Source organism: Equus przewalskii, chromosome 10 (genome assembly GCF_037783145.1).
Source record: "Equus przewalskii isolate Varuska chromosome 10, EquPr2, whole genome shotgun sequence".
Classification (NCBI taxonomy): Eukaryota; Metazoa; Chordata; class Mammalia; order Perissodactyla; family Equidae; genus Equus; species Equus przewalskii.
The window spans coordinates 45042299-45066871 of NC_091840.1; the positions used below are offsets into that span (position 1 = coordinate 45042299).

General features: G+C 59.9%; 1 protein-coding gene across 8 annotated transcripts; it reads right to left on the minus strand.

Annotated features, from left to right (window-relative positions):
- Positions 1–735: 735 nt before the first annotated feature.
- Positions 736–23219, minus strand: MYO1C (myosin IC). 8 transcript variants are annotated; one of them, XM_008514768.2, is made up of 32 exons: positions 22349–23219; positions 15317–15472; positions 15083–15198; positions 14360–14558; positions 14206–14286; positions 12864–13043; positions 12684–12782; positions 12362–12475; positions 12205–12276; positions 11676–11795; positions 11481–11563; positions 11154–11259; positions 10982–11062; positions 10604–10695; positions 8934–9028; positions 8809–8855; positions 8615–8695; positions 6357–6462; positions 6132–6249; positions 5462–5575; positions 5310–5386; positions 4895–4963; positions 4712–4796; positions 4466–4625; positions 4095–4178; positions 3334–3427; positions 3192–3247; positions 2910–3045; positions 2762–2832; positions 2572–2669; positions 2398–2497; positions 736–1961 (listed from the first exon to the last, which is right to left on the minus strand). In XM_008514768.2, exons 1-32 carry the CDS (start codon positions 22421–22423, stop codon positions 1935–1937), a joined length of 3192 nt encoding a protein of 1063 aa, XP_008512990.1. In that variant the 5' UTR covers positions 22424–23219; the 3' UTR covers positions 736–1934. The 8 variants fall into 8 exon arrangements, with proteins under 8 accessions (XP_008512990.1, XP_070418971.1, XP_070418974.1 ...); XM_070562870.1 differs by lacking the exon at positions 22349–23219 and adding an exon at positions 21416–21568; XM_070562873.1 differs by lacking the exon at positions 22349–23219 and adding an exon at positions 18356–18865.
- Between the last annotated feature and the right edge of the window lie 1354 nt (positions 23220–24573).

Here is a 24573-nt window from a genome sequence, read left to right on the forward strand (position 1 = left end):
CCAGCTGGCCCACTGAGGATTGGCTCAGAGACTTCCGAATTACTGGGAAAAGGACACTTTCTTTCTGCCTCTGATGCTAAACTCATAGAATGAAAGCCTGGAGCTGCTGGTGGCTGTTGCTGCCACCACACCACGAGGAGAGAACTCGCCCGAGAACAAAGCCACCACAGAGGAAGGCTGAGCCACGAGATGGTTCCAGATACATTCCTAACAATGTTGTTGGAGCGCCTGGAAGCAGCCCTACCCTGGGACGGTTGGGTTGCTAATGCTAATCAATGCCCTTTTCTGCCCAAGCCAGATTGGATTGGGTTTGTCACTTGCAACAGAATTTGGAGACTAGCCTTTGAGACCCACCTCAAATGGCATCTTCTCTGTGAAGTGTTTGCAACCCCTCACCCCGACCTGAGTCAGTCTCCCGTCAGTGTGCCCCTTCGGGCCTGCACTTCCTGCACTGGGCCGCATTTCTGCCTGGCAGCCCTGCCTGCTGGGCTGAGGACCACACGGGTAGGCACTGAGTGTGACGCTGCTTCCCCCCGGCCCACAGCACTGGGCCAGGCTGAGCAGCCCTTCGGTAGACAGTCAATGAAAGAGCAAGGCCACGTTGCAGATACTGGTCACTTCCCCCATGGAGGGAGCCCAGCCTCTTCTGGGGACGAGGCAAAAACCGTAATACAAGACCCCTGGTTACCTTCTAGGGATCTCCTCCCTTTGCTAACATTCACAAGGGGACCAATGTTGGCAAACACATATTGCTTTATTTAGTGTTCCTCTGGATCGCAGAAGTGTCAGCAGGGGGCTGAGACCCACAAGAGGGCAGAGGCAGCTGGGCAGCCCCCAGGCCCTCTGGGGAGGTGTGGGGGGAAGCAGCAGATAGAGGTGATGCCCCTGCAGCTCCTCCCAACGCCAGCCCCTTCCCCAGGCTCCCAGGACAGGGAGGGGGTCAAGGGCTAGGAAAGGCCCTACATTTTTGAATTGGGGCCAAAGTAAGTGGGCAGGGTGTCTGTCATTCTAAGGCATGGACTCAGGCAGGAGTGCTCCTCCCACCTGGTGGCCCCCAGGGGTGATTGCTGGTCAGGGAACCACATGCACCCTTAAGACATGAGCCTGCTTCATGGGGCCCCCTGTCCCTGGGAGAGGCAGTGAGGTGTGCTGAGGACAGGGCTGCAGCCCCAACCTGCTGAAGGCAGGGAAAGTCCCTACCCGTCTTTGGGCCCCTGTCTCCCATTATGTCACACCAGGAGGCTGGACCAGATGATCGCTCAGAGTCTTCCAGATTCTATGGTCTAAGACTCCGTCTCCCACTCCAGGGTGCCCTCAGGCTGGATGATGATATTGAAAGGGCATTTTTAAGGCAGCAAGAAGGGGGCAGGCAAAGGTGGTCTCAGCCCCCAAGGAGATGTCGGAGTGGGCTGCAAAGGGTACAGGTGGGCTGGCAGGCAGACAGACAGACAAGGTGCCAAGGGAACAAGGAGGAGGGGTGCCTGGGCAGGGAAGAGGGCACCAGGGCCCAGACCGCCCAACCTCTCAGCTACATTCCCTGCCCTGCTGGAGTCAGGGAAAAGACATCCAGTGTGTCTTGGGTTGGGAAAATGGCTTTTTTAAAAAACAGTTTCCTATAAAGCGTCAAAAAATCTCAGAGAAAACCTCAGCAAAAGTTCCCTTCTTTCAGATATTTGGCGTTGGCAGTGGGGCTGGCATGGCTGCCTCTGGCCCCGGCTTTCCTATTGCTGTGGCCCGGCCTGGCCCACTCCTGGGGCAGCTCCCTGGCCCCGCTGCCCCTCAAGAGAGGAGTGAGCAGGGGACAGGAGTTTGTCGGTGGGCTTCAAGGTGTCCCTGGGTCCCTGTCTGGAAGCTCGAGTCTTTGGTAACTGGGAAGGGGAGGAGGGGACAAGCAAAGCATTGGGAGGTGGGAGAGGGTCCAGTGGGCGCCTTCATCACCGAGAGTTCAGCCGTGGGGCCACCTGTGGGGAGGAGCCCAGTGGGTGAGGGGGAAGCGGACGGAGGCGCTTCGGGCACTGTGTTCATGGGTTAGATACACATAGCAGCAGTTGGGGGTCTAGGGGCCTCGATCAGGACACTGTGACCCTACTCCCATAAGAGTCCCTGTTCTGGCCGGAGAGGGCCTCACCTCCTACCAGCACTCCCCCAAGTCCCTAGGTCTTCCCCACCTCCCCATGCTGCCAGCTTTATGACTCTGTCCTGCAGGGGCTCAAATGGCCCCTCTCTCCGGCCCTCAGTGGGCAATGGGATGAAGGGGGTGGTATGATACCCTCTGGACTGAGACCCATGGGTGAGGTGCCCAGGCTCTGCCGAGGAAGCCTTGGCCACCAGCGGCTCCGCCCTAGCCCTCGGGCTGTCAGCAGGGAAGCGGGGTGCTGCCTGCCAAGCCCCACTCACCACAGCCAGGTGCCCGTTCTTGGCCTTGGTGATAAGCAGCTCCGAGCCAGGTGTGAAGTCAATAGTGCCATCCCTGCCGGGGCCCCCTGCAAATGTGATGCTGGAGGGAAGGGGGTGCGTGAGGACTGCCCGCGTGTGCACGCGCGGCCCGCTCCCCACCCCTAACCACCTCACCTGCCCTGGTTGATGTTGATGTTGTTCACACGGTCGGCGCTGAGGGCCACCTTGGTCAGTGTCTCAATCACGTGGTCACTCTGCAGCACCACATCCCCCTGGGGGCCCAGACACAGGGAGGGGTCAGGCCCTGCCCAGAGGTAGAGAACTCCCGTGAGCCCCACCCACCCGCCAGGCCCCACATGGGCACCTTCTGCTTATTGTCCTCACGCTGCACATGCAGCACAAAGAGGCTGTCGCTCAGGCTGCTGACGGAGATTCCTGAGGGGGAAAGGCTGAGGTCAGGGATCAAGAGTCAGAGTAGGGCTCTCCCTCTGCAGCCCTGGAGCCCAGCTCACCAGTCAGGTTGGCGTAATCAATCCTCTGCTTGACTTTGGCATCCTCCACGATGACCACAGCGTTGGGCGTCAGCAGCAGCTGCCGGGAGCGGGGCTTGTAGCCCTTTCGGTCATATTTGACTACAGGCACTGCATACTGGGGACAGAGCGGGCAGTGAGGGGCAGAGGAGGGGCTGAGGGGGCTCCAGGGGTAAGCCCCTCTCCCTCTGCCCAGGCCCTGAGTCCCATCCAGCCCTCGGCAGCAGAACTGTGCTGGACTAAGGGCTGCAGGCAGGGTCTCACCTGGATGGGCTCAGAGCCAAGGGCCTGCAGCACTTTGGGGCTGATCTCGTCTGTACCTGCAACCCAGATGGGGACAGGGAAGTCAGAGGAGGAGACTAGGATGGAGATGGAAGGTTTGAGCTCTGGAAAGTCAGGGGCTCACCAAGCCGTGTGCTGATGAAGAGCCTGGGGACACTCTGTGGGTAATTGTCCTTCTTGCCCTTGAAGATCTCACTAGCCACGGCTTTTTGCTGCAGCTGAGGAGACAAGGACGGGGGTTGGGGTGCGGACCAAGTGAGGGCGCAGCTGGCCTCAGGAACTGAGACAGCCTCTCTCACCCTCTCTCTGGCCCCAGCACCGGGAGGCTGAGTCTGGCCACTCTCACTTCCATTAGCCCCTCCTCTTCCTTACCCCCTGTCCCCACCAACTAAGGCAGAGAGTTCCCCAGAAGCATCATGACAGCATTGTCAAGATCCAGGCCCAACTGTGGAAATAATTCCCCACCATATCAGGCCCTGGAGCCCCCAAGAAGCTGGCTGAGTGCTAATTCTCAAAACTTCTACAGACTATCTGAGCTGGGTGGGTCCTTTAGCATCATGCAATACTGAGTTGACAAATGCAAGGCACATGGGCCCCCAAGGTCTGTGTCTGGAACCATGGCAGACATTACCAATGGATCGGAGTAAAGCTGCAGGCTTTGCGGCACAGGGCTCTGGACAGCCTCTGTCCAGTGGAGACAGCCCAGGAGATAAACTCTATTTGCCACCCAAAATCTACTCCAGCCTCTGCTTCGTACGTGAAGCCAAATGGGGGCTGGGATCCATTTGAAGTAACATTATAAGCCAAGGCTAAAGTGCTGCCCCGGGCCAGCACTCTTGGTGTGGTGCCCATGGCTAGTCCACGCCCGCCTCCTCGCCACCATACCTGCTGCTTCCACTCTGGGCTGATGCCCCGGCAGTACTTCCACACCATGTTCTTCATGCACAACTCCCGGAGGAGCTCCGACGCCTGTGGGCACGAGGCAAGGAGGTCAGGAACCTAGACAGCTGGCTCCCTTCTCTCTGAAGACAACAGGCACGTACCCGCCACCAGGTCTTTGCCTAAGCGACAACACCTCAACCTGGACAACCCTTCCATTCCTGAGCCATTTGTCTCAACAAAATTCATCCTCCATGGCCCAGCTCCAGTTCCCTTCCCCAGGGAAGCCCTCCTGACTGCTCCTCTGGCCATATGATTATTAAGCCCCTCCAATGAGCACTTCTGGGTCCCTAAGTCAGCTGGAAGGGCCCACAGACCTCACGCAGGGCAGGTGGGGGTGTGGGCCAGGAAGTATCCAGGACATTCCGGGGCAGCTGTCGCCGTAGGTTGAGCAAAAAAGAGGTGCGCACGTGGTCCAGGAAGAAGGCGTTCTCGGGGCAACGGGGTGCGTGGCGCAGGATGAAGCCGCGGATGAACCTGGGGTTGGGGGGCCCGACAGGGATGGGGTGAGAAGCCTGGCAAAGGACCCCCCTACACACCCCTCATGGCGTTCCCGTGCTCACCGCCGGATGGTCTGTGCTGCCCACTTCCTCTTGGCTGCCTTCCTCCGGCCCAGCGTTCCACGCCACCACGACTGGATGCAGATGGCTGCGAACACCACGGACGGCTGATCTCTATCTCCTCACCGTGGTGGCCCACCCTAGCCCCAGACCCTGCCCCTCCTGAAGACCCTTGGGCCCCCGAACCTGACTGCTTCACCCGGAGGAATTTCTGCCGCCAGTGATAGCCCCTCCAGGCAGCTTGGATCTTCGTGGCTGTAGTCGGGAAAGAAAGAAAATTGGCCAGAGCTCAGGGGGCCTGGCACTCTCAGAGCTCACTGAGTGGGCATGAACAAGGGGGCAGTTGAATGAGCCATCGGCGAGAGGACAAATAAGTGAAGGGAGAGTAAATGAAAGCGAGTAGGAGAGGGCAAAGGAACGCGGGAACATGTTCGGAGTTTGTCCCCAGGGGCAGGACAGATGGCGGTCGTCAGAGCTGGTAGGAGGACGGCGGCTGAATGTGGGCGAGGTGGACTTCCTGGAGAGGGAGCCCAGTGCAGCGATTTCTTTCCTGCTCCCCAGAACGGACCCAGTGGGACAGGAAGGGTGGGGCGTCTCTCACCCAGGCTCTGCCGCCGGACCTCCAGGGCGTCCTCTGTGGCAAACAGGGTCTTGGGGAAGCGGATGAAGATCTTGGTCCTGGGGGGACAGGAGTGATCAGCCCCTGCTGGCCGCCTGCATGCTCCCGAAACACCAGGCATGGGCACCACTCACCTGCCCATCTTGTACTCTTCTGGCTTGTAGCCGAGGTGCCTGACCAGCACGGCCACCCCATCCTGGGGCCGTCCTGCCCATGAAGGCCATGTCTCTGGGCACAGCGACTTGTACCTGGGGATAGGAGGAGCAGAAATGCACCCAGCCCCCACCCTAACCCTTCTCTGGGGGCCCAAACCAGCTTTCCTGGGCACCTGCTGGGTGCTCCCACTGACTCGCGGCCCTCAGAAAGCCTGGGAGGTCACGCTGTCACTACCCCGTTTTAAAGATAAGGAAACTGAGGCATTCTCATGTGCCTAAGACCATGGGGCTAGAAAGTGGCAGAGTTGGAATTCACACCTGATTGACACCCCAGGCCCCTAAGTCAGGATAACCACAAAGCTGCTCTGCCCTTTCTGAGCTGATGGGAAACTCTGTCCTCCTCATAGGCTTGTACCATCTCCTCTGGTGACAGGCATGTGGATGCATGCCTCATGCACCCTGACCAGGTGCTCTCTGAGGGCAGGGCCCTGGGAGGTTGACATTAGGGCTGTAGCATGGAGGGGTCCCTGACCTGGGTCTCCCAACAGCTCAGAAACTGGCCGGGAATCGCCACCCTCCCTCCCAGGATCTAGGAGGCTCCTACCCTGCTGCCCCCTTTCCCTGGAGCTGAGCCAGGCCCCGCCCCCACCTCTGCAGGAAAACCTCGTATTTGCGGCGATAGGCGAAGCCGGCTCTGCGCACGCGCAGGTTCTCCATCAGCCCCAGGTACTTCACCTGGTGCCGGATCAGCACTTCATCAAAGCGGCCTGGAGGACGGATAACAGGGTGGTCAGCGAGCTTTCACGGATAGATGGCCTGGCGCCTCTGTAGGGGAGGCCTGGCCCCCACAGGCCATGGGGCAGGAGGCGCCTACCGGGCTGTTTGGCGTCATTGGGCTTGATGCAGCGGACGTAGGCCGGCTCCTTAGACTTCAGGATCTCCACCAGCTGCAGGAGGCTCATCTTGAACTGGGTGGCGACCTGGGCAGCCGAGGAGAATGGAAGTTTGGCCGGAGCTGGGCTGAGGCTGCTGATCCTTGCAGCCGCCCCTTTCTGGGGCAAAGGAGTGCCAGTTCCCACTGCTACCCCCTACCCTGCTTGGGCCCTTACTTCCTCCCTCACAATAGAGGAAGGGGCCAGACTATGTCCACCCACATCCCCCTGGCTGGGCTAGAGACGGCAGCTGAGGAATCTCACTCCCGTCTAAACATCCTGCTCGGGTCTCCTTGCAACCTCAGTCCTACATCTCCCTTTGACAACCACTCTTTCTGTCTAGAATCTCAGGGCCACGTTCCTAAACGATGCGTCCTCCACCTACGGGTTCAACCATTATCCCTGTACACGGCTCTGCAGGACCTGCAAGGATCTCAGGCCAGCGGGAGAAGCAGACTCCTCGGCAAAGACTTGCAATCCAGTGCGACCCCATTAACGACGCGGCATATGTCTGGGGGTTCTGGGAACACCAAAAAGGGGCAACTAATCCAGTCTGTGGGGTAGGGGACATCAGGAAAGGCCTGGAAATGACCCTTTAGCTGAGATTTAAAGGATAAGTAGGAGATGGCCAGAAGGCAGAGAGGAGAGGAGGGCATTCAGGCAGAGGGGCAGCCTGAGCAGAGGCCTGATGTGCAGAGGGAGCTGCAAGCAGTGCAAGGATCCAGGCGGGGAGTAAAGAGAGAATGACAGAAGCAGGCAGAGGCAGTATCACGGCAGGACTCGAGAGTCACATTAGGGAGACTGAATTTTATCCTGAGGGAAATAGGGAGCCAAAGAGGATGTGGGGTGAGGGAATGACAGGGACAGATCTTCATCTTGGACTATCTCTACAGCAGATGTGTGGAGGACAGTTGGCAAGGACACATGGGAAGCCAGGAGCCCAGGGGGGAGGCTGGCTGACTCAGAGGACTGAAGTGGAGCAGTGGCTGGGGGAAGGGCCGAGGGGAAGGAGCTGAGAAGTATTCAGGCAGCAGAAATGGGTGAGACCCAGTGGTTGTGTGGATGAGGAGACGGGGGAGACTGAAGAGTCAGGGATGCTGCCCAGGTTTCTGACCTGCAGGACTGGGTGGAGGGTGATCCCTGTCCTGAGTTAGGGACACAGAAGCAGGCCTGGGGGACCTGGCAACCGAGGACTCATTATAGACCAGTGGAGTCCGGTGCCCGGAGGCCACTTGGAGATCAATGGGTACATGATTCTGCGGCCTGCTGGAGAGGCCTGGACAGGAGTGGATGTGTCCTCACGGGAGGATGTGGGCGATACTGAGGCTGGGAGGATGAGAGTCCTCAGGGAGCGGGGTGGGGTGGGGAGCAGACGGAAGGGTCCCAGGGAGTCAGGCCCTGGGCCACATGCTGCCTCCAGGCCCTCCCTTCCAACACGGCTCAGCCACTGAGACAGGCAGCACTCTGGCTTCTCCCTCCCCACTGCCCTCGCTCCTCCTGGGACTGCCCCGGCCCTGTCCCTTCCTGGCCACACCCCTGCCCAGTTCCCTGGAGCTCTCCCCGCATTTCACGCCACTGGGCACATCTGCCTTTCCCAGCCTCTCTCCTCCATAATGTCACATTCCTGTTGACCTCTGGTCTTTTGTGGACTGTGTGTCTGTGTTGGGCCCTCTCACTGCCTGCAGTGCTCTCCCACAGGTCTATCTGACAAGCACCTACTCATTCCCAAGTTATCTCAGATGGTTCCTCCTCCAGGAAGCCTTCCCGGACCCCCTCACCCTTTCTCCTCCCTCAGGCAATTTGCTGCTCCCTATTCTGTTTCCAAAGCACTCTGTGCACATTTCTATGAGAGCACCCATTTGTTTTTCGATCCTGAGTGCCTAGCAATGTCTGCTACAAATGTCTGCCGAGGGGGTGAATGCCTGTAAGTGCCCACACAAACACACACACATATGGACGTGCGCACAGACACAGGTGCACACACACGGGTCCACACTTAGAGACAGGTGCACACACAGGCACACACACAGAAGTAGGCACAGACGCGCCCACAGGCAGCCTCCTAGACCCACACAGATGTGCACACAGGCACCAACAAACACAGGAACTCACACGCACACTTCCAACTCCCAGGCTCACGCAGGCACTCGTCCACGCCCTCGTGCACACACACGCCCCCTCAGGTCCCACGCCTCCACACCGTCTCTGGCCGCTTCTTGTCACTGAGCTCGCTCCGGTCGAAGCACTGGCTCATAATGGGATTCTCCGAGCTGCACATGGTCTGTGAGGGCAGAGCAGGGGGTCAAGGTGGGAGCACAGGGCAGGCAGGACAGGTTCCTGGAGCAGAGGTCATTCAGGGCCCAAACCTGGAGCCCTCCCCCCAGTCCTCCTCACCTCCTTCAGGTTCCGGAAGAGAAGGTCATTGTTTTTATCCAGAAACCCTGGGAGGGAGAGCGGATGCGAGGTGAGGGAAAGTCCCTCTCCTCACCACGGTGGGGACCCAGCCCCAGCATCCTCACCGGTCACGCTGTAGGTCACCTCCCCCGCGTAGTGCAGAAGGCGGAACTCCCCTCGGCCCAGGGATTTCCTGGTCCGCTGATCGGCCAGCTTGTGCCTGGGAGTGACAGGGAGAGGAAAGTACAGATTGCTGGCCCGAGCTGTGCCCCCTGCCTGTTGAAGAGACTCAGAAAGAAGCCAAGCATCCAGTAAGGAGCAGCGTCCTCAGGGCCCCCACAGCCCCTGTGCCGGGTGGTGACAGGGCCAGGCCATCAGCCTCCCTGCACAGAGGCGGCTACTGAGGCTTAGGGAGGCCAACAGCCTTGCCCAGGGTCACACGGTGCCAGGCCCGGGATCTGGGCCTGTGCACAGCCAGGGCACGCTGAATGGAGGGTGACATTCATTGCCTGTGGCTGCTGCACGACTGCTCAGTGGGTTGAGGGCTGCCCACTGCATTTTAAGAATGGAATCTGCCCCGAGAGATCACTCAAGTCTTAAGCATGTTTTATACCCTTTAGCCTATTTTCTACTTTTAAGAACTATTCCAAGCAACTAACCAGAGATGCAGGCAGCGATTTAAGACACAAAGATATCTGTGGCAGCCCTGTCATCCCAGCAGAAACCTGGAGGCTCCCAGGGACCCCTGGAGGCAGCGGAGTATCTGCGTTAGAGTCATCAGAGGAAGTGTTTTGAGGAAATTTTTCTGTTTGATGATACAGGAAAGTACTCAGGATGTAACATTATCCTGAGCCTTATGCACAATAAATTCTCAACTATTAAAAAAAATGTATAGAAAAAGGCAGGAAGGAAATGCCTTGAATTGTTAACAGTGATGACCCCTGGGTGACAGGATTACAAGTGGCTTTTGCATACATTCCAAGTTTTCCCTAATGAGCAACGTTATTTTTACAATCAGAAAAAGGGTTTTTTTTTTTAAACATTTTATTTTTCCTTTTTCTCCCAAAGCTCCCTGGTACATAGTTGTGTATTTTTTGTTGTGGGTCCCGCTAGTTGTGGCATGTGGGACGCCGCCTCATCGTGGCCTGATGAGCGGTGCCATGTCCGCGCCCAGGATTTGAACCGGTGAAACCCTGGGCCACCGCAGCAGAGCGCGTGAACTTAGCCACTCAGCCACGGGGCCAGCCCCAGAAAAAGGTTTTTAATATGCTATTAAGCAAAAAATGCTCAGGACCTTGGCATTCGCAGCCCCAGGACTGAGTCTCAGCTCTGCAGCTGACTAGATGTGTGACCACCTTGGGCAAATGACTTCGCCTCTTTGAGCCTCAGTAAAATGGAGAAAGCACCCCGAACGCCTCCTTAAGGCGTGGGCTCAGGTTAAAGAAGATGTGCAGAAAATACGCAAGGCAGAGCTGGGCCGGGGTGGGGGGCGGGAGGGCGGTTTGCTTCTTTTCTCCCGCTCCCCATGTTGGGGGGATTCCTCAAATAAAAAGCAATTTCCAAATAAGGAAGCTAAAAAAAAATCTTAGCAAGTTTCATTCTCAAAAAAGAATAAAGAGGAAGCCACGCTCCTAGCTTCTGCCTTTGTGGATGCACCACGAGCTGGGCTTTGTGCTCCTGTCCTTAACTGAGCACCTCCCCTGGTCATCTCCTCGTGGCTGCTGTTTTACGTTCGCAGGGGATGCTCTGCCTCAAGAGAGCCCCCGCCCCTAAGTGAGCCCTGCACCCCACTCACGTGAGCAAGTGCGGATGATGCTTGACGGTGTCCTCCAACTTCTCCAGGAAGGTCAGATCCGTGGCCTCCCCAGGGCGCAGACACTCCTCATCCTGGGGGAGGTGGCAGAGGGTGAAGCATGTATCGGGGGAGGGGCTGGAGAGCACAGGAGATTGAGGGGCACCGTGCCGGGAGGCACAGACACAGGGGAAAGGGGCAGATCATAGGAATCCTCCTAGAGACAGCTTCTAGACCCAGCCAGCACCTCACCCCGCGTGCCATGCACGGCCCTGCCCCTGCTCAGCCTCAAACTCTGGCCCTCTATGGACAGGCCCGGAGAGAAGGGGAAGTGGGTGACGTCCTTCACAACACAAGGCCTTGGAGGAGCAGAGGACTCACCAAAATGGAGATGATGCCCTTGAACTTCTCCTCCACCAGGTCACAGATGATCTTGTTGTTGAAATACTGGACAGGCTCCCACTGAGGGGTAAAGGGAAGGAAGGCATCACCCTGGGGTCGTGCGGTCCTGGGGGACCTGTGGTCCGGGGGACACCCGCGGGCTTGCACTTACCGCGATGCCCTCGGCCTCATATTCCTCCTGTTCCGACTTGAGGGTGAGCTCGATGAAGAGCTGCTGCAGCTTCTCGTTGCAGTAATTGATGCAGAACTGCTCGAAGCTGTGAGGGGGACAGAAGAGGCCCCAGTTCTCAAGGGCGACACGGGACCAGGAGTAGGTGAGAGGTGACACGAGGCCCCAGACCAGCTGAGGCAAGAAACACAGAGCAGCACCCAGGGTGGCTGGGGGAGTCACTGGTATGAAGGAGAGGCAGGAGCACAGAGAGAGGGACTAGAACAGAGCAGACAGGAAGAGAGACAGGAGGGCAACGGGGGCACTGACCTGTTGTGCTGAAACACTTCGAAGCCATAAATGTCCAGGAGCCCAAGGACCGTGGTGCTCCGCCAGCTGGGGCTGTCAGCATCCTAGGGGCATTCAACCGAGAGCATGGGCCCCCGTGTCTGCCAGCTCCCGGCCCCAAGCCCCCCTGGACTGCCCTTCCTGCTGCCTTGGAAGCAGCCCGGGCCCAGCCCTCACCTTGGAGGCCAGCGACCTGTTGATCTTCTCGACCAGCCAGGTAAAAGTGCGACTGTACACGGCCTTGGCCAGGGCGTCTCGCGCATATGCAGCCTGTTCCAGGTTCAGTGGGCTCAGGAGCTGCAGGCGCAGGGTGAGACAGGGAGACGAATGCTGCAGACACCTCCCCATCATCCCCCTTTCCGGCTCAGGCCAAACCCCAGGAAACTATGACCACTCTGCCCTCCCTGCTGGGGGGAGAGGGGCATCAGAGGAGGACACAGTGGCCACAGCAGAGGGAAGGTGGTAGAGGAAGAAGCCTCATTCCTAGAGGTGGAAGTCTTGGTTCCAGCCTGACTCCATCACCCTCTTCCTGTGTGACCTTTGGCCAGCTCCCTGTGCCTCTCTGAGCCACCTGCCGTATGTCCTTCCTGCATTGCTGAGAGGACCAGCTGAGCAGACCAGGGGAAGGAGGAATGGTGGGAGCAGGGGCTGCCTTGGAACACCTGTACCCCTCACCCCACCTCCAGAGGCAAAGGCTTGGCCTCACCTCTTCTCCCTTGGCGATGATCTTCCTGTGTGTCAGGGCTTCCCGCAATGTTGAGCCTTCCACACCAAGGAGCTGCCAAGGGAGGGGGTGGGCATGGTGAAGGTGCACCCCACTCGCATCAGCCGCTCTGCCCCCCACCGCTGCTCGCCCTGCTCACCCTGGTCAGATACTTGAGCTGGTTCTCGGTGGTGACCTGAGCATTGCTCTCCTCGTCGGCAGCAAAGTGGATATTGCCCAAATGCAGGACACTGGCCACAATGCTCAGCAGGTCCTGGGGGAACAGGCAAGGGGCAGGTGGGAGTCACAGGAGGGGCTGAGAGCCCCATGAGGACAACCAGTGGATGGTCAGATGGAGCAGAGAATAGGTGGTAACGCGTTTGAGAGGAGAAGGGGGCTAGAAGTGGAAATAGGCTGGAAAAGTGAACCGAGAATTTGAGGGGTAACGGGAAGAAAGGGAGGGTGCCCAGCAGAGGACTCACCTCCACTTCATCCTCAGTGAAGTCGATGACCGTCAGAGCCTTCCTGACGACCTTCCAGTCATTCTTGTCATTGATGGAGGAGACTTTGGCACACTGGCCCTGGAGGAAGGGCAGAGCTGGGTTACCCGCCCTGGTGCTGTGCTCCCTGGGTGGTACCTGCCCTGCCCGCCAGCCACTCACCTTCACCAGGTACAGGTAGCTCTGGGGGTTGCGTTCCAAGCCCAGCCTGCGCAGCATCTCCTCCTCGCCCCCCTCCAGCAGCTGGTAAAAGATGTGGAAGTTCCTCTCCCCATGATTCTGGTGCACCACGCGGGACTTCTCCAGGAGGTAACTGAGAATGTGGCCACCCACGGGGGCACCCTGTGGGCAGGGCAGGACGTGGTGACTGCCCAGGGGGACTGGGGAATGGAGCCCCTCTTCCCCTCCCTCCCCTGCACTCCTGGGCTCAATTCCAGCTCTGCCACTAGCTACAAGGGCTCAGGCCAGTCACCCACCCTGGCCTCAGTTTCTTCCTCTAAGAAATGAGGACATTCAGCCCTGCCTACTCCATAGCTCCACTTGGCTGTCCGACAGGCATCTTGGACTCAACAGGCCTGAAACGGACCTCCTGCTCGCCCCCTCCCCGGACGAGCTCCTCTCTTCCCGGCTTGGTCAATGGTTACCCCACCCTTCTAGGTACGCAGGCCAAGAAGTTTGCAGTCCTCCTGGAAGCCCATTTCCCCACACCTCTCGTCCAATCAGATAGCCAGTCCTGCTGCCTTAACCTTCAAAACATGGAGAATCCAAGCACTGCTCAGCACCTCCACTGCTGCCAACCTTCCCAGCCACTGTCATCTGTCACCTAGATTTAATCATCATCAGCTTCCTAACTAGTTTCCCTGCTCGGCCTGGTTCTCCTACCATCTAGTCTCAACAAAGCAGCCAGAGTGACATTTTTAAGAGGAAAGTCAGATCATGACATGATCCTGTTCTGAACCCTCCAATGGCCCCCCTTTCACTCAGAGTTTTAAAAAAAAAGTTATAAAGACCCAAAAGGGTCTAAACCATCCGGCCTCCTCTCCTATTCCTTGACCCTTGCTCTCTTCTCCAGCCACTCTGGCTTCCCTGCTGTCCTTGAACACCCCAAGCACCCTCCCACCTCAGGGCCTTTGCACTGACCATTCCCTCTGGCTGAACTCTCTCCCATGGTATCTGTACAGCTTGCTCCCTATCTCCATCAAGCCTTTACCAAAATGCCACCCTCTCAGTGAGGCCTACCCTATCTGCCTTATTCAAAACAGCAACTGTCCCCACCCCTTAACTCATTTTATTTTTTGCCATGATACTTGTGTCACCTAAATTACCTTTGTCTGCTTATCTCCCTGGAGGTAGGATTTTTGTTTCACTGCTGTACCACCAGCACCTGGAACAGTGCCTGGCACACTGTAGGCGCTCAATAAATATTTGCTGGTGCCAAGGCCCTGGCCAGTGGGCACCAGCTGAACGGGAATCCCACCCCCTGGCCCTGACACACCCACCGTACCTTGAAGTCAAACTGCACGTCCATGTATTTCCCAAACCTGCTGGAGTTATCGTTCCGGAGGGTCTTGGCATTCCCGAAGGCCTAGGAATGGACGGAGGCATGAGGGACACTCTCTCCCTGCTCCCCCCACCCCTCAGATGTTGCGGCCCCTCACCTCCAGCACAGGGTTGCTCTGCAGCAGCCGGTCACGCACAGCACCCCCCCGCTCGGGGGCTGGGCAGGTCTCTGCATAGAACTGTAGCAGCCGCTTGGTGGCCTCTGTCTTGCCTGCCCCGCTCTCCCCAGAGATCATCACTGCCTGGTCCCGGCGCTCCGTGCGCAGTGCCCGGTACACAGTGTCGGCCACTGCAAACCTGGGGCAGAGGCTCGTCAGGAGCGCAGGAGGCCAGGGGCCAGGCGACTGCAGGTGGTGGGAGTCCCACAGGGAGGACTTGGGGGGCCTCTCTCACATCTGGTTGGAGTTCCCTTGTGGGTGGGAGTTGGGTGTACCCTTGAGGATGGGAATTGGGGGGCCTTCAAGGCTGCGGGTCAAGGGAGACCCTTCGCAGTTGAGGATGGGGGTCACTTTCAGAGGGAGGACTGAGGGCATCACTCACAGGTGGGGGTATTATAGGTCATTCAGGTGCAAGGTGGGGTCCCTCAGAGGTGGGATCAGAGGGTCACTAAGGTCGGGAGAGTTGGGGGACTAAGTCATGGGTGTGAGTGGGGGTGGGGCTGGGGAGGTCCTGCCCACAGGGAGTTGAGACACTCATCTCAGGTGGGGACTGTTGGATTCTTCACAGATATGAAGAATGATTCATCCCAAGTGGGAGGTCGGGGATCATTTCAGAGTGAGGGTCAGGCAGGGTCATCTCAGATAGAGATGGGGGTCACTCACAGGTGGGGTGGCACCTCATAGAAGCTGACGCCACGGTAACGCTCCATGTGCTGGCGGCTGTAGATCTGGAGGTCCCGGTAGGGGTTGACAGAGACTAGGACAGGGCCAATGTAGGTCTGGGGGTCGAGGGAGAAAGGTCAGAATTTTCTCCCAGAGGCCCCTGATGCCTCTTTCCCACTCAGCCTTGCATCTGTGCTCCCCAGCACCCCCTCTGTCTTCCCACTTGGGCCTCACGTAAATGAGGTTCTCCCGGAACCGACGCCGCAGGTTCTCGATGAAGGCAGCCTCGCTGGTGAAGTTCTCCAGCAGCACGAAATCCTGTACCCCTACCCGGTCACGGGCGGTTAGGGCACTCTCCATGGTCACTCGCACCCCGTCACTGCCCAGGGCCTGCGGGGAAGGGGCCACAGGAGAGGGTCAGAGCCAGCAGGGTAGGGTAAGGCCACTTCTCCCCCTCCACCACAGCCTGCAGGACTGAGAGGGCAACCGGGGGCACATGGACAGAGGCCTGGACACAGGACGCAGAGAACACCCAGGAGACAGACCATGCTGGGTACAGCAGGCCTGGGTCACAGGAAGCCCGCGCCTGGAACACTGAGGACACGGGTCACACAGAAAAAGACCACGTGGGGCACATGGGACCTGGACATAGGACACTGAGACCCAGAGGACATGGGGGCAAGGCCACTGAATCCAGGGAGGTGTTGGTTTTGTGTAGAGAAGGGGGGGGCGGTTATGAGAAGGAACTCCCTGGAATAATAGAAAGAAAGCTCTGTTGACCTTGGACAAATCCCCTCTTCTCTCTGGGTTGCTTCCTCCTCAAGGAGGAGGAGTTGAGTTAGACTAGGTGACCTCAGGTCCCTTAGCTCTGGACCATGTGTGACAGGTACTTTAGAGGACAAATGGCTCAAAGTGAATTCTGCGTGCAGGGTGGGACCATCTCTCCCACTTCAACCACCAACATCTCCAGGGAGAGAGTGTCAGGGACCAAGCAAGAGGCCACCCCCAGGCCCTAGGAGAGGGATTCCCCTAGAGGGCCTCTTCTCCCAGCTGGGCTCAACACCCACCCCAGAAGGGGGGGCCTCTCGCCCATAACTGGACCACGCCCTGCCCTCCAGCTGCTGGGCTCCCCAGAGCCCTCCTCCACCCAGAGCCCTGAGAAGCCTCCAGGGAGTGGGGGTTTACCGCGGAAAGCCCAGCTGCCTCTGAGCCCATCAGAGGGTGAGGAGAGGAACGGGCTCAACAAGGCCCTCACCCCACACCACACTCCTGGGAGGGAGTCTGGGGGCTCCAAGAAACCCACACCAAGAATGTGAAGGGTCAAACAGCAAGGTGGTGGTGGTCAGAGGGGGTGTAGACCCCAAAGAGGCCACTAGGTCTCCTCCAACCACAGACCACCCAGAACGCTAGCGCTGGGCACCCCTCCGGCTCTGGCCAGGGGCCTGCCTCTCCCAGGCCTGTCTCTCACCTGCCTCCCCCCGACCCGCCCCCGCAATCCTGCCCGCAGCTGCTGCCAAATCTGGCCGAAGCCCCCGCCGCCTTGCCCTCTGGGTGACGAGCCTCTGTGCTCTCAGCCCTCCGCGGGGGCTACTCGCCCGGCCCCGGGTCCGAGAGCCCCGCGGCCCTCCCTGCCTCTGCCTCCTCCCCCTGCAACTTTCCGGGACGTTTTTCCACCCGAAATTCCTGGGCCGCACCCGCTTCCTGGAGGGGCCGAGGCGGCGCCGCGAGGCAGGGAGGGACGCCCAGGACCCCTCGCCCTGCCCGCCACCCCCGCTCACCGACGCCCGGTAGCGCATCCTGCCCGGCTGGCCTGGCGCCCTGCTCCGCTGCCCGCGCTCTCGGCCCCGGGCTCGGCGGCGGCGGCGGCGGCGGCGGCGGCGGCGTCAGCGAGGGAGGGGCCGGCCCGCCCCCCGTACCGCCCCCTCCGCGGGCCGCAGACGCGCGGGACTCCCCAGCCGCCTCCGCCCCCTCCGGGCTGGCGCTCCGGGGTCCCTCTGCAGCCGGTGGGGGTGGGGTAGGATCTAGGGGGGGATCTCGGGGCGGGGTTGGAGACAGGGATGGGGGGCGGGGTAGGGGCAGGGCTCCCCGCCGGGCAGGGGCTCCTCCTGAGTCAGGTTTTCCAGGAGGGACGTTGTTGGTTCCAGGGTGGAGCCCGGAACCCGCTCGGCCGCCGCGTCTACACGGACCTAGAACTCACTTCCGGGCTTGTGTCTACACTACGCACCAGGCTAGGCGCGGGACGAGGGCCGAAGCCCGTGGGTCTCCGAGGAAGCAGGATTTCCCTCCCCCCTCATCCAACCTCGAGTCCCGGGAAAGTTAAAAATAGAACGAAATGTCCAAATACGGCCTGCGCGCCCGAGCGGGAGGAGCCTCTGTGTGGGACACTGTCTACTCCCAAACACTCTCTGGGGGGTGGGCCCGCGTCCTTAATTTTAGGTTCCCGCGTCACCACAGAGCGCGCGCCCCAGCGACAAGGACAGCCACAGGGCGCCTTTGCCTACGGAGGTCTCAGTTTCCCCTCTGGGAAATCCACTTCCGACTTCCAGCATTCAGGGCCAATACTTCTCTTGCCTATCCCGGACACCTCAACTAGGGCCTCTGTGCCCTAGGGGCGCCTCACTGCTCTCTCTTCTCTGGAGGGTGTCTCCCTCTCCTGTCCCTCAGGATCCCTCCGTACTCTGCCCAGGACACCCTTCCTCTCAGCAGCCTCACCCTCGCTGGGCTATTGGGAGGCACCAGCTTCGGGGGCAAACTAGCTCAGATCCCACCGCTGGTGGGGGCGGTGACGGCTAGTGCTTACAAAAGGTTGGGCTGTTTCTTACAAGCTGTGTGACTGCTAGCAAGTCGCTTAACGTCTCGGAGCCTCTTCATCCTTTATTAAAATGAGGCTAATACCCGCCTAAAAGGGTTGTTGAGAAGGCTAAGATAAAGCACTAAATCACCTCCAGGCTGTCAATAAACATCACTTCCCTCTCTAGGCCAGACATTCATTCTACACATGCCGGGGCAGAAGGGTCACACTTCTTATCTAGCGGGGAAAGCCCCTCAGGTGTGTCTGTCAGTTGCAAAGCGCTCTCAAGAGCTTTACCTGTCCCCAGCAGACAGATAAGGAACCTGAGGCGCAGTGCGGCCGACACCGACTTGTCCTAGGAGGGAAAAGGCAGAGCCGGGATCCAAAGCCCCAGCGCGCCCCGCTCTCGGACCCGGGCTCCCCGGGGAGGGGGCGAGGCTGCGGCAGGTGCGGGCTGCAGCCTCGTGGGGAAGGCTCATTACCTCGAGAACAACAGCCTGGCCGGAGCCACGGCCCGGGGGACCCGCGGGGGGGCGCCAGCTGGGAGACGGGGCCCTCCGGAGGGGGCGAGGGCATGGGTGCCGCCGCGCGCAGCTGGGAGATGGCTGGGAGCGGAGAGTGGCTATTGGACGCCACCGGCAGAGGCAGGCTCAGGGCGTAAGGGGGCGCCCTCCGCGGTGCCCCCAGGTTTAAAAGTCTGCAGGAGGAGGGAATGGGGAGGGACTCGGTCTGCAGCGCACGCACCCGCGTCGGGGGTGCCTTAGAAGACCCGGGGAGGGAGCCCCCCAGCAGCGCGGCTCCCTGCGGGAAGGCGGCCGGGAGGGGAGGAGCTGGAGGGCGGGGCGGAGCCGCCCGCCGCCGAGTCAAGCGGCTGGAATGAGGGGAATCCGCGTGCGGAGGGGTCCGGCCGGCCAGTCCGCCGCCCCGAGCCGCGGCGCCGCATTCCCGGGATGCCCGCTGGCGCCCCCGCGGCCGCCGCCCGGCAGCGGAAGGAGGGGGAGTCTCCGCTGCTGGGCGGGCCCGAGGGCTAGCCACCGCCCGGGCCACAGCCCCGGGCCACCCCCAGCGGCCCGCCCCTCCTCCCTGGACGGAAGCGCGAGCCGGGGAGAGGGGGTAGGGAGGCGGGGACCCGAGGGTGAGCGACGCTGCGACGAAGGCGGCAGCCCCAGGCGCTTCCTGTATTCTGAGCGCTCTTACAGTGCTCCCTTCAATGCCCCCAGCCAAGCCCACGAGGTCTGTATTATTATTCCCCTTCTGCAGACGGAGAAACTGAGACTGAGCAGGGGAATGACTTAAGATCGCAGGACTAGTAAAAGGAGGGGTGGGATTGGAACCGGGCACTCTAGCACTCACTCCTCCTGCAGGGCTGCCCTGAGGGAGGGAGGCCAGCCTAGACCTGGCGGATTTCCGATTTCCATGAGGGTTGACACACTACCCTGCCAGGCTGTGACCTTCCTGAGTGGCCCCGTGACTGCAGTGCCCTGTACACAACCCTGTCCATGTTGTGTGACTGCTGACAACTAGGCCTTAGGAGTAGCAGTTGGGAGTGGGCCACGGCCTTTGGGCCCCAGCATGTCCCTGGACCTAGGGGCAAGCTGCAGACTGGGGTGGCGCCAAGGCCCCTGAGTGACCCAGGACTTAAGTTCCTAAGGCTGCCTCTGGGTCTCCTCCCACATAGGGAGGTGTCTGCAGTAAAGGCAGGGATGGAGCAGGTCCAGCAGCCCTGGCTCATCCAGGGCCCTTCACCTAGTGTGGGCCAGGTGACCCCAAGCCTGATGTCTGGAGGAGAGGGGAGGGCAGTGGGGAGCCTCAGACTTTCCCCCAGCCTAGAGCCACGCAGGTCTGGAGAGGTGTTCTGAAGACCCCCAGATGGCTGCTGTGAGCTGACTTCCACGGAGGCAGCCTCCTGGCTTGTTGGGGCAGCAGAAAGAACCCTAGCCTCTCTCACCCGCAGTGCAGTGCTGGGCATAGAGGAGGTGCTCAATTTATATTTATCGAACGTATCTTAGGTCTAGGCCCAGGCTGCCCCACCAAAGACTGTTCCAGACTCAAGGGAACTGTTGGCGGGGGGAATGAGGAGGAAAGGTGGAGCCTTAGGGGCTCGACCTAATTGCTCACAGGGCCCTAGTCAGGGGCTGTACACTCTAGCTCCAGAGCCATGGGCCTTTGGCCTGCTAGACACTTCTGCCTGGGGGTCCAGCAAAAGTAAACAGAGCACCTTGCCCCCTAACCTAACCTTCTTGTTCAATATTCTGTAGGTAGAGAGAAGGGAGGCACCTCCAGCCAGTCATCACCTGGCATGCAAAGGCCTGCCCTCTTCCCTCCACTCCTCACACCGAGGAGGCACCACCTGCCAAAACCTCCCCTCTGCTCCTCCATCACCGCTCTGCTCCTGGACCAGGCAGCAGCCTCCCGGCCCTGCCTTCCTCCTTCCCATTTTCCCACAGCAGCCTGTGGTATTTACAAACGCAAATCTGATCAATTAACGTCTCACGTTAATAGAGTGAAGGTTTATAGGGCACCAGTCCATGTGCCAAGCCTGTACTTGACACCCACTGCTTCTTGCCAGGCCCCTGCATATAGTCCTCTGTCCTCAGTTTACCCCACTGCTCCAGCCTTCCTGTGTGACCACGGGAGTGGCCCTCTCCTGTCCCTTCTCTCCTCATGCCTCCCTCACCACCACACACAGCCAGGAGAAGCTGCTCCTGCCCCTGCCACCAGGCACACGTGGCTCTTTAAGCTTCTTGCCTTTGCACCTGCAGCTTCCTTGGCCTGGCACACCCTGCCCCCTCCCCACCTGACTGACTCTTAGTCATCCTTAAAGACTCAGCTCAGGTATCACCTCCTCCAGAACCCCTTCCTGACTACCCCCAACCTCCTTATCACATTAGGCTCCAATCGCCCGTTTCCTTGTCAGTCTCTACCAGGAACCTGCTCCCGCCTGGGGCGGACACCCAGCCCGGCACACAACGGGGGCTCAAAAACCCCTCGTGGATGCCTTGTACGAATGAATGAATCACAGAGCCCCGGGAGTGTGAGCAGGAGGCCGGAGCACGCCGGGAGCTGCATAAAGCCGTAGGCCAGCCATTCATTCTCTCATTCAGCTCGTAGCCCCCCATCTGCCACACTCACATGCGCCTTGGTGCGCAGAGGCCCCCAGTGCTGCGGGGCCCGAGGGGCGGAGAACGGGAAGGGGCGGGGCCCGGGCGGCTTCTCCGGAACCCAGAGACACAGCCAGGCTGGTACAGGGGCCCAGAGGGAGCGCAGGGTGCCTGGGTACTGGGACCTCAGCCGCTCCTTCCCGCGCTCACGTTACCCGCAAGTAATCTTCAGTCTCCACCACGCCGAGTCCTGGGGCCACCGGGTCCTGGGACCCCGTACCGGCCAGGGCGAGCTGACCCTCGGCCCCAGCGACCCCCGGTAGCTCGGGGCCTGGCTCGGCGGCGGGCCCCCTGCCCTTTCCCCTCATCCCGCCCTCCAGCGGAGGCCTCCTGGGGCCACGCGGCTGCTGCCCGCCCGGCACCCTGGCCCCGAGTACCCACCGGCTCGGTTCTCCGGGTGCGCGGGCGGGGGCCAGGCTGGGCGGCGTGGCCGGCTCCTCAGTCCGCGGCCCTGGCACGCTCTCCCCGCCCAGGGCCCGCCCGGGGCCGGGCCGCTGCCTGTCGTCATCCCGGGCAGGGCCCAGGCCCCGGCGCGCGCGCGCGCGCACCCTCCGGCCCCGCCCCGCCCCGGCGGCCCTGGCCCTGGCCCTGGCCCCGGCCCGCGTCCGCGGAGACTTGGTGCCGCACACTCCGCAACCAGTTCCTAGACGAGGCACGTCACTGTCACACACATACACACGCGCGCGCGCACCCTCCTCCTGCCGAAGACCCGGCCCACTCACTGCAGTGCTGGGTGGGTGGGCGCAACTGATGGGTTTCTCTCGCTCCTTATCCTAGGGCCCTTTTGCATCCTCAGAGCAAACCTGACCCTCCCTGCATGCCGGGCCAGGTCAGTTCTCGCCCATTTGTGACTACCTCTCTCCGTTTGTCCCCCACCCCGAGCCCCAGCTCCCCAGCCCCTGCACGCTCCTACTCTGAGTTGGTCAGTCCCTGTTCTTTGGGCCAGACGTGGAAAGGCGAGGCATTAACTTAGCCTGTAGTATGCTCCTGGAGCTTTACAAGCACTAGTCCTTTGACCTCAGAGCAGCCCTGTCACCTGGGTGTTGTTTTGCACAGTTCAGAGCCCACTGAGGATCAGGGAACCGGAGAAGAAGGGATTTAAACTCAGATTCCTGCCCTGAGAAACCTTCTCCTAGTGGTACTTAAACCCTTACCCCTTCCTATCCAGTCTGTTCCTGTCCTGCCAAAGATCAGAACTCTCCCTCCCCTCCCCCACTGCTCACCACTTTCCCAAGGGGTTTGCTTGAGAAGGGGCTGCTGGGCCCTATGGAGACACTGCCACCCTTCCTCCCAGCCCAGAGCATCCCAGCTTACAAGTTTGCAGGGCCTGTGGGGATGAACCACGCGGATGATCTCCCCGGTGGGTATCAGCTCCACTTGCAGCGCCATTCCGCCTGTGGATAGCCAGCGTGCTGAGCACTGGGGCCTCTGAGCAAAAGCCTGCCTGTCTGCCCACTGGCTCCTGCTGCTCCTGGAGCCAGGAATCTGGTCTCACGCTGGGATGGCCACTTGGTTCAGCTTCAACTCCAGCCCCAGGGGATGTGTCTGGTCCAGCTCCTCAGGACACAGCTGGAGCAGCCCAGGTCTGATTGGGAGGCCTCTTGGCCCAGTGGGTTGGGGCAGGAAGAGGAGGGGCTGAGGGATGGAGGAAATGCCTGTTGTCCCAGGTAACCAGAGGAGCTGATGCAGTGCAGCTACTATGGGGGACCCTGAGCTCCAGGTCAAAGGATAGGAGGCCTTTCCCCCCAGCAGCTCCATGGCCTGCCTCTCTCGCTGCCCACTCACTGGTGACAACTGGAGAGCACAGTGACCACTCCCCAAACCAGAACGCACATCCTGCCCTAAGCCAAAAGGAACCATCAACAGGCACTGCCCCCCCTTCATGTCCCCCGAGCCTGCCTGCCTCCCACAGCAGCAGGTGAGCCCCTTGAGTTTGAGAGGCCAGGGCTGTTGGGGGCTGGCCATGTTAGGCAGAGGGGTTTGGCTGGAGAGGCAGGAGGACTCTGTGTGGAGGCCCCTGTCCCACCCTCCTCTGGAGCCTCAGACGCTTGGGAGGTTGGTCCCTGGTTTCTTCCTTGGCTGTGGACAGCCTTAGCCCTGTTTGCTTCTTGCTTTTCCATAGTACCCTCACGTGCCCTCCACCCCAAATGTTCCTGTTTTTCTGTTTTAATTGTTGCTAAATCACAGCTGACACTTTCCTGGCCTGGGACTGAGCCCTTGAGTCTCCAGCCATTCCTTATAGGAAGTGAGAAGGGGGAAGTGAATGAGGGAAAGCGATCTTTCCAGAGGGAGACACTGGCATGGGAGGGGCAGAGGCCAGTGGGCTTACGCTGGCCTTGACAGCCCCCTGGCAGGGCAGGCACCTTCCCCCAGGCACCCTTTCCTTCCCTCCCCACGGCTTCCCCCGCCCAGGAAAGGCCAGCAAAGCTTCCTTCCTTCCTCCGGGAAGCACATCTATCCAGGGCAGGCTCATCCCCGGCAGCCACACAATGGCCCTTATCAGCCTCGGAGCCAGGCGCAGAGACCCAGCTCACACTGAGTCTCACATATTTCCTGTTTCCACCCAGTGGGTCAGGGCTGGGCCCAGAGCGGCCATATCCTGACTGGGGCCAAGAGGAGAGAGAGCACTCCCCCTTCCCCTTCCGCCTCTCAAACACTGCTGGACTCACCCCTCCCAGGCAAGGAAGGCCCTGCAACAGGAGGCAGGGGTAGGGGTGTGTGAAGACTTAAGGAGGAAGGGGAGAGGTGGGCACGTGGAGGACAAGAATGCTCCAGAGCAGGAGAAATGGGGGAGCCCTGGAGTCGGGAGTCCTGAGAGCCAGCCCCAGGGCTACACTCACCAGAATGAGGAGGTAGGCCTAGGGTTGCTTTGTGGATTTTTGCAGTTGTCCTCTCACAATAATCTTGTGAATAGGTACATTATTTGTATTTTACAGACAACTGAGACTGCTATGTGGGTAGAAATGGAACTGATGCAAACCCAGGTCTTGACCCCATTCCTGCTTCTGGTACTGCATACCACCACAGGTGCCTAACTTTGGAGGGTTCATCCCACTTCTCTGAGCTTTGGTTTCCCCATCTGCCAAGTGAAGGGTGCCGTGTGGCAGCACCCATGATGGTTGTGCATGTGAGAAGGAATGAGGTGGGCAAGTTCGAGGGCTCAGGGTTCCTCAGCTGTGTGTGTGTGGGGGGGGACAGGGATAGAGGTTACAATGGGGACCTCGGGGGAGGGGTATCTGGGGAGAGGTGGGACAGAGAGAAAAGATGGTGACATATTTGGATAACTTAACCCAGGACCAATGCTCAAAGCTAAGGTGTGAGGGAGTGGCAGGTGAGGAGGGATGGACCAGTGAGAGCAGAGTAAGCACCTTTTCTGAGTTGTCAGTTCCAAGAAACTCATTCTACTTAGCAGCAGAATAAACTAAGTGACCAAAAGCATAGGTGGCATGCCCCATTGGGCCAGGGACCCAGAGGGCCACCATCCCAGAACCTCATCCCATTCCTACCCAGACAATATCTGCCTCTCTCAGACAGAGAAA

What these genes read in the sequence shown, in the direction of transcription:
- MYO1C (XM_008514768.2), bottom strand. Translation starts at nt 22,423, where the DNA reads ATGGCGCTGCAAGTGGAGCTGATACCCACCGGGGAGATCATCCGCGTG. An exon ending in TTGGCTCTGAGCCCATCCAG is followed by an intron (nt 3,046 to 3,191) that starts GTGAGACCCTGC and finishes CTCTGTCCCCAG; the next exon opens with TATGCAGTGCCTGTAGTCAA. An exon ending in AGAACGGGCACCTGGCTGTG is followed by an intron (nt 1,962 to 2,397) that starts GTGAGTGGGGCT and finishes TCCTCCCCACAG; the next exon opens with GTGGCCCCACGGCTGAACTC.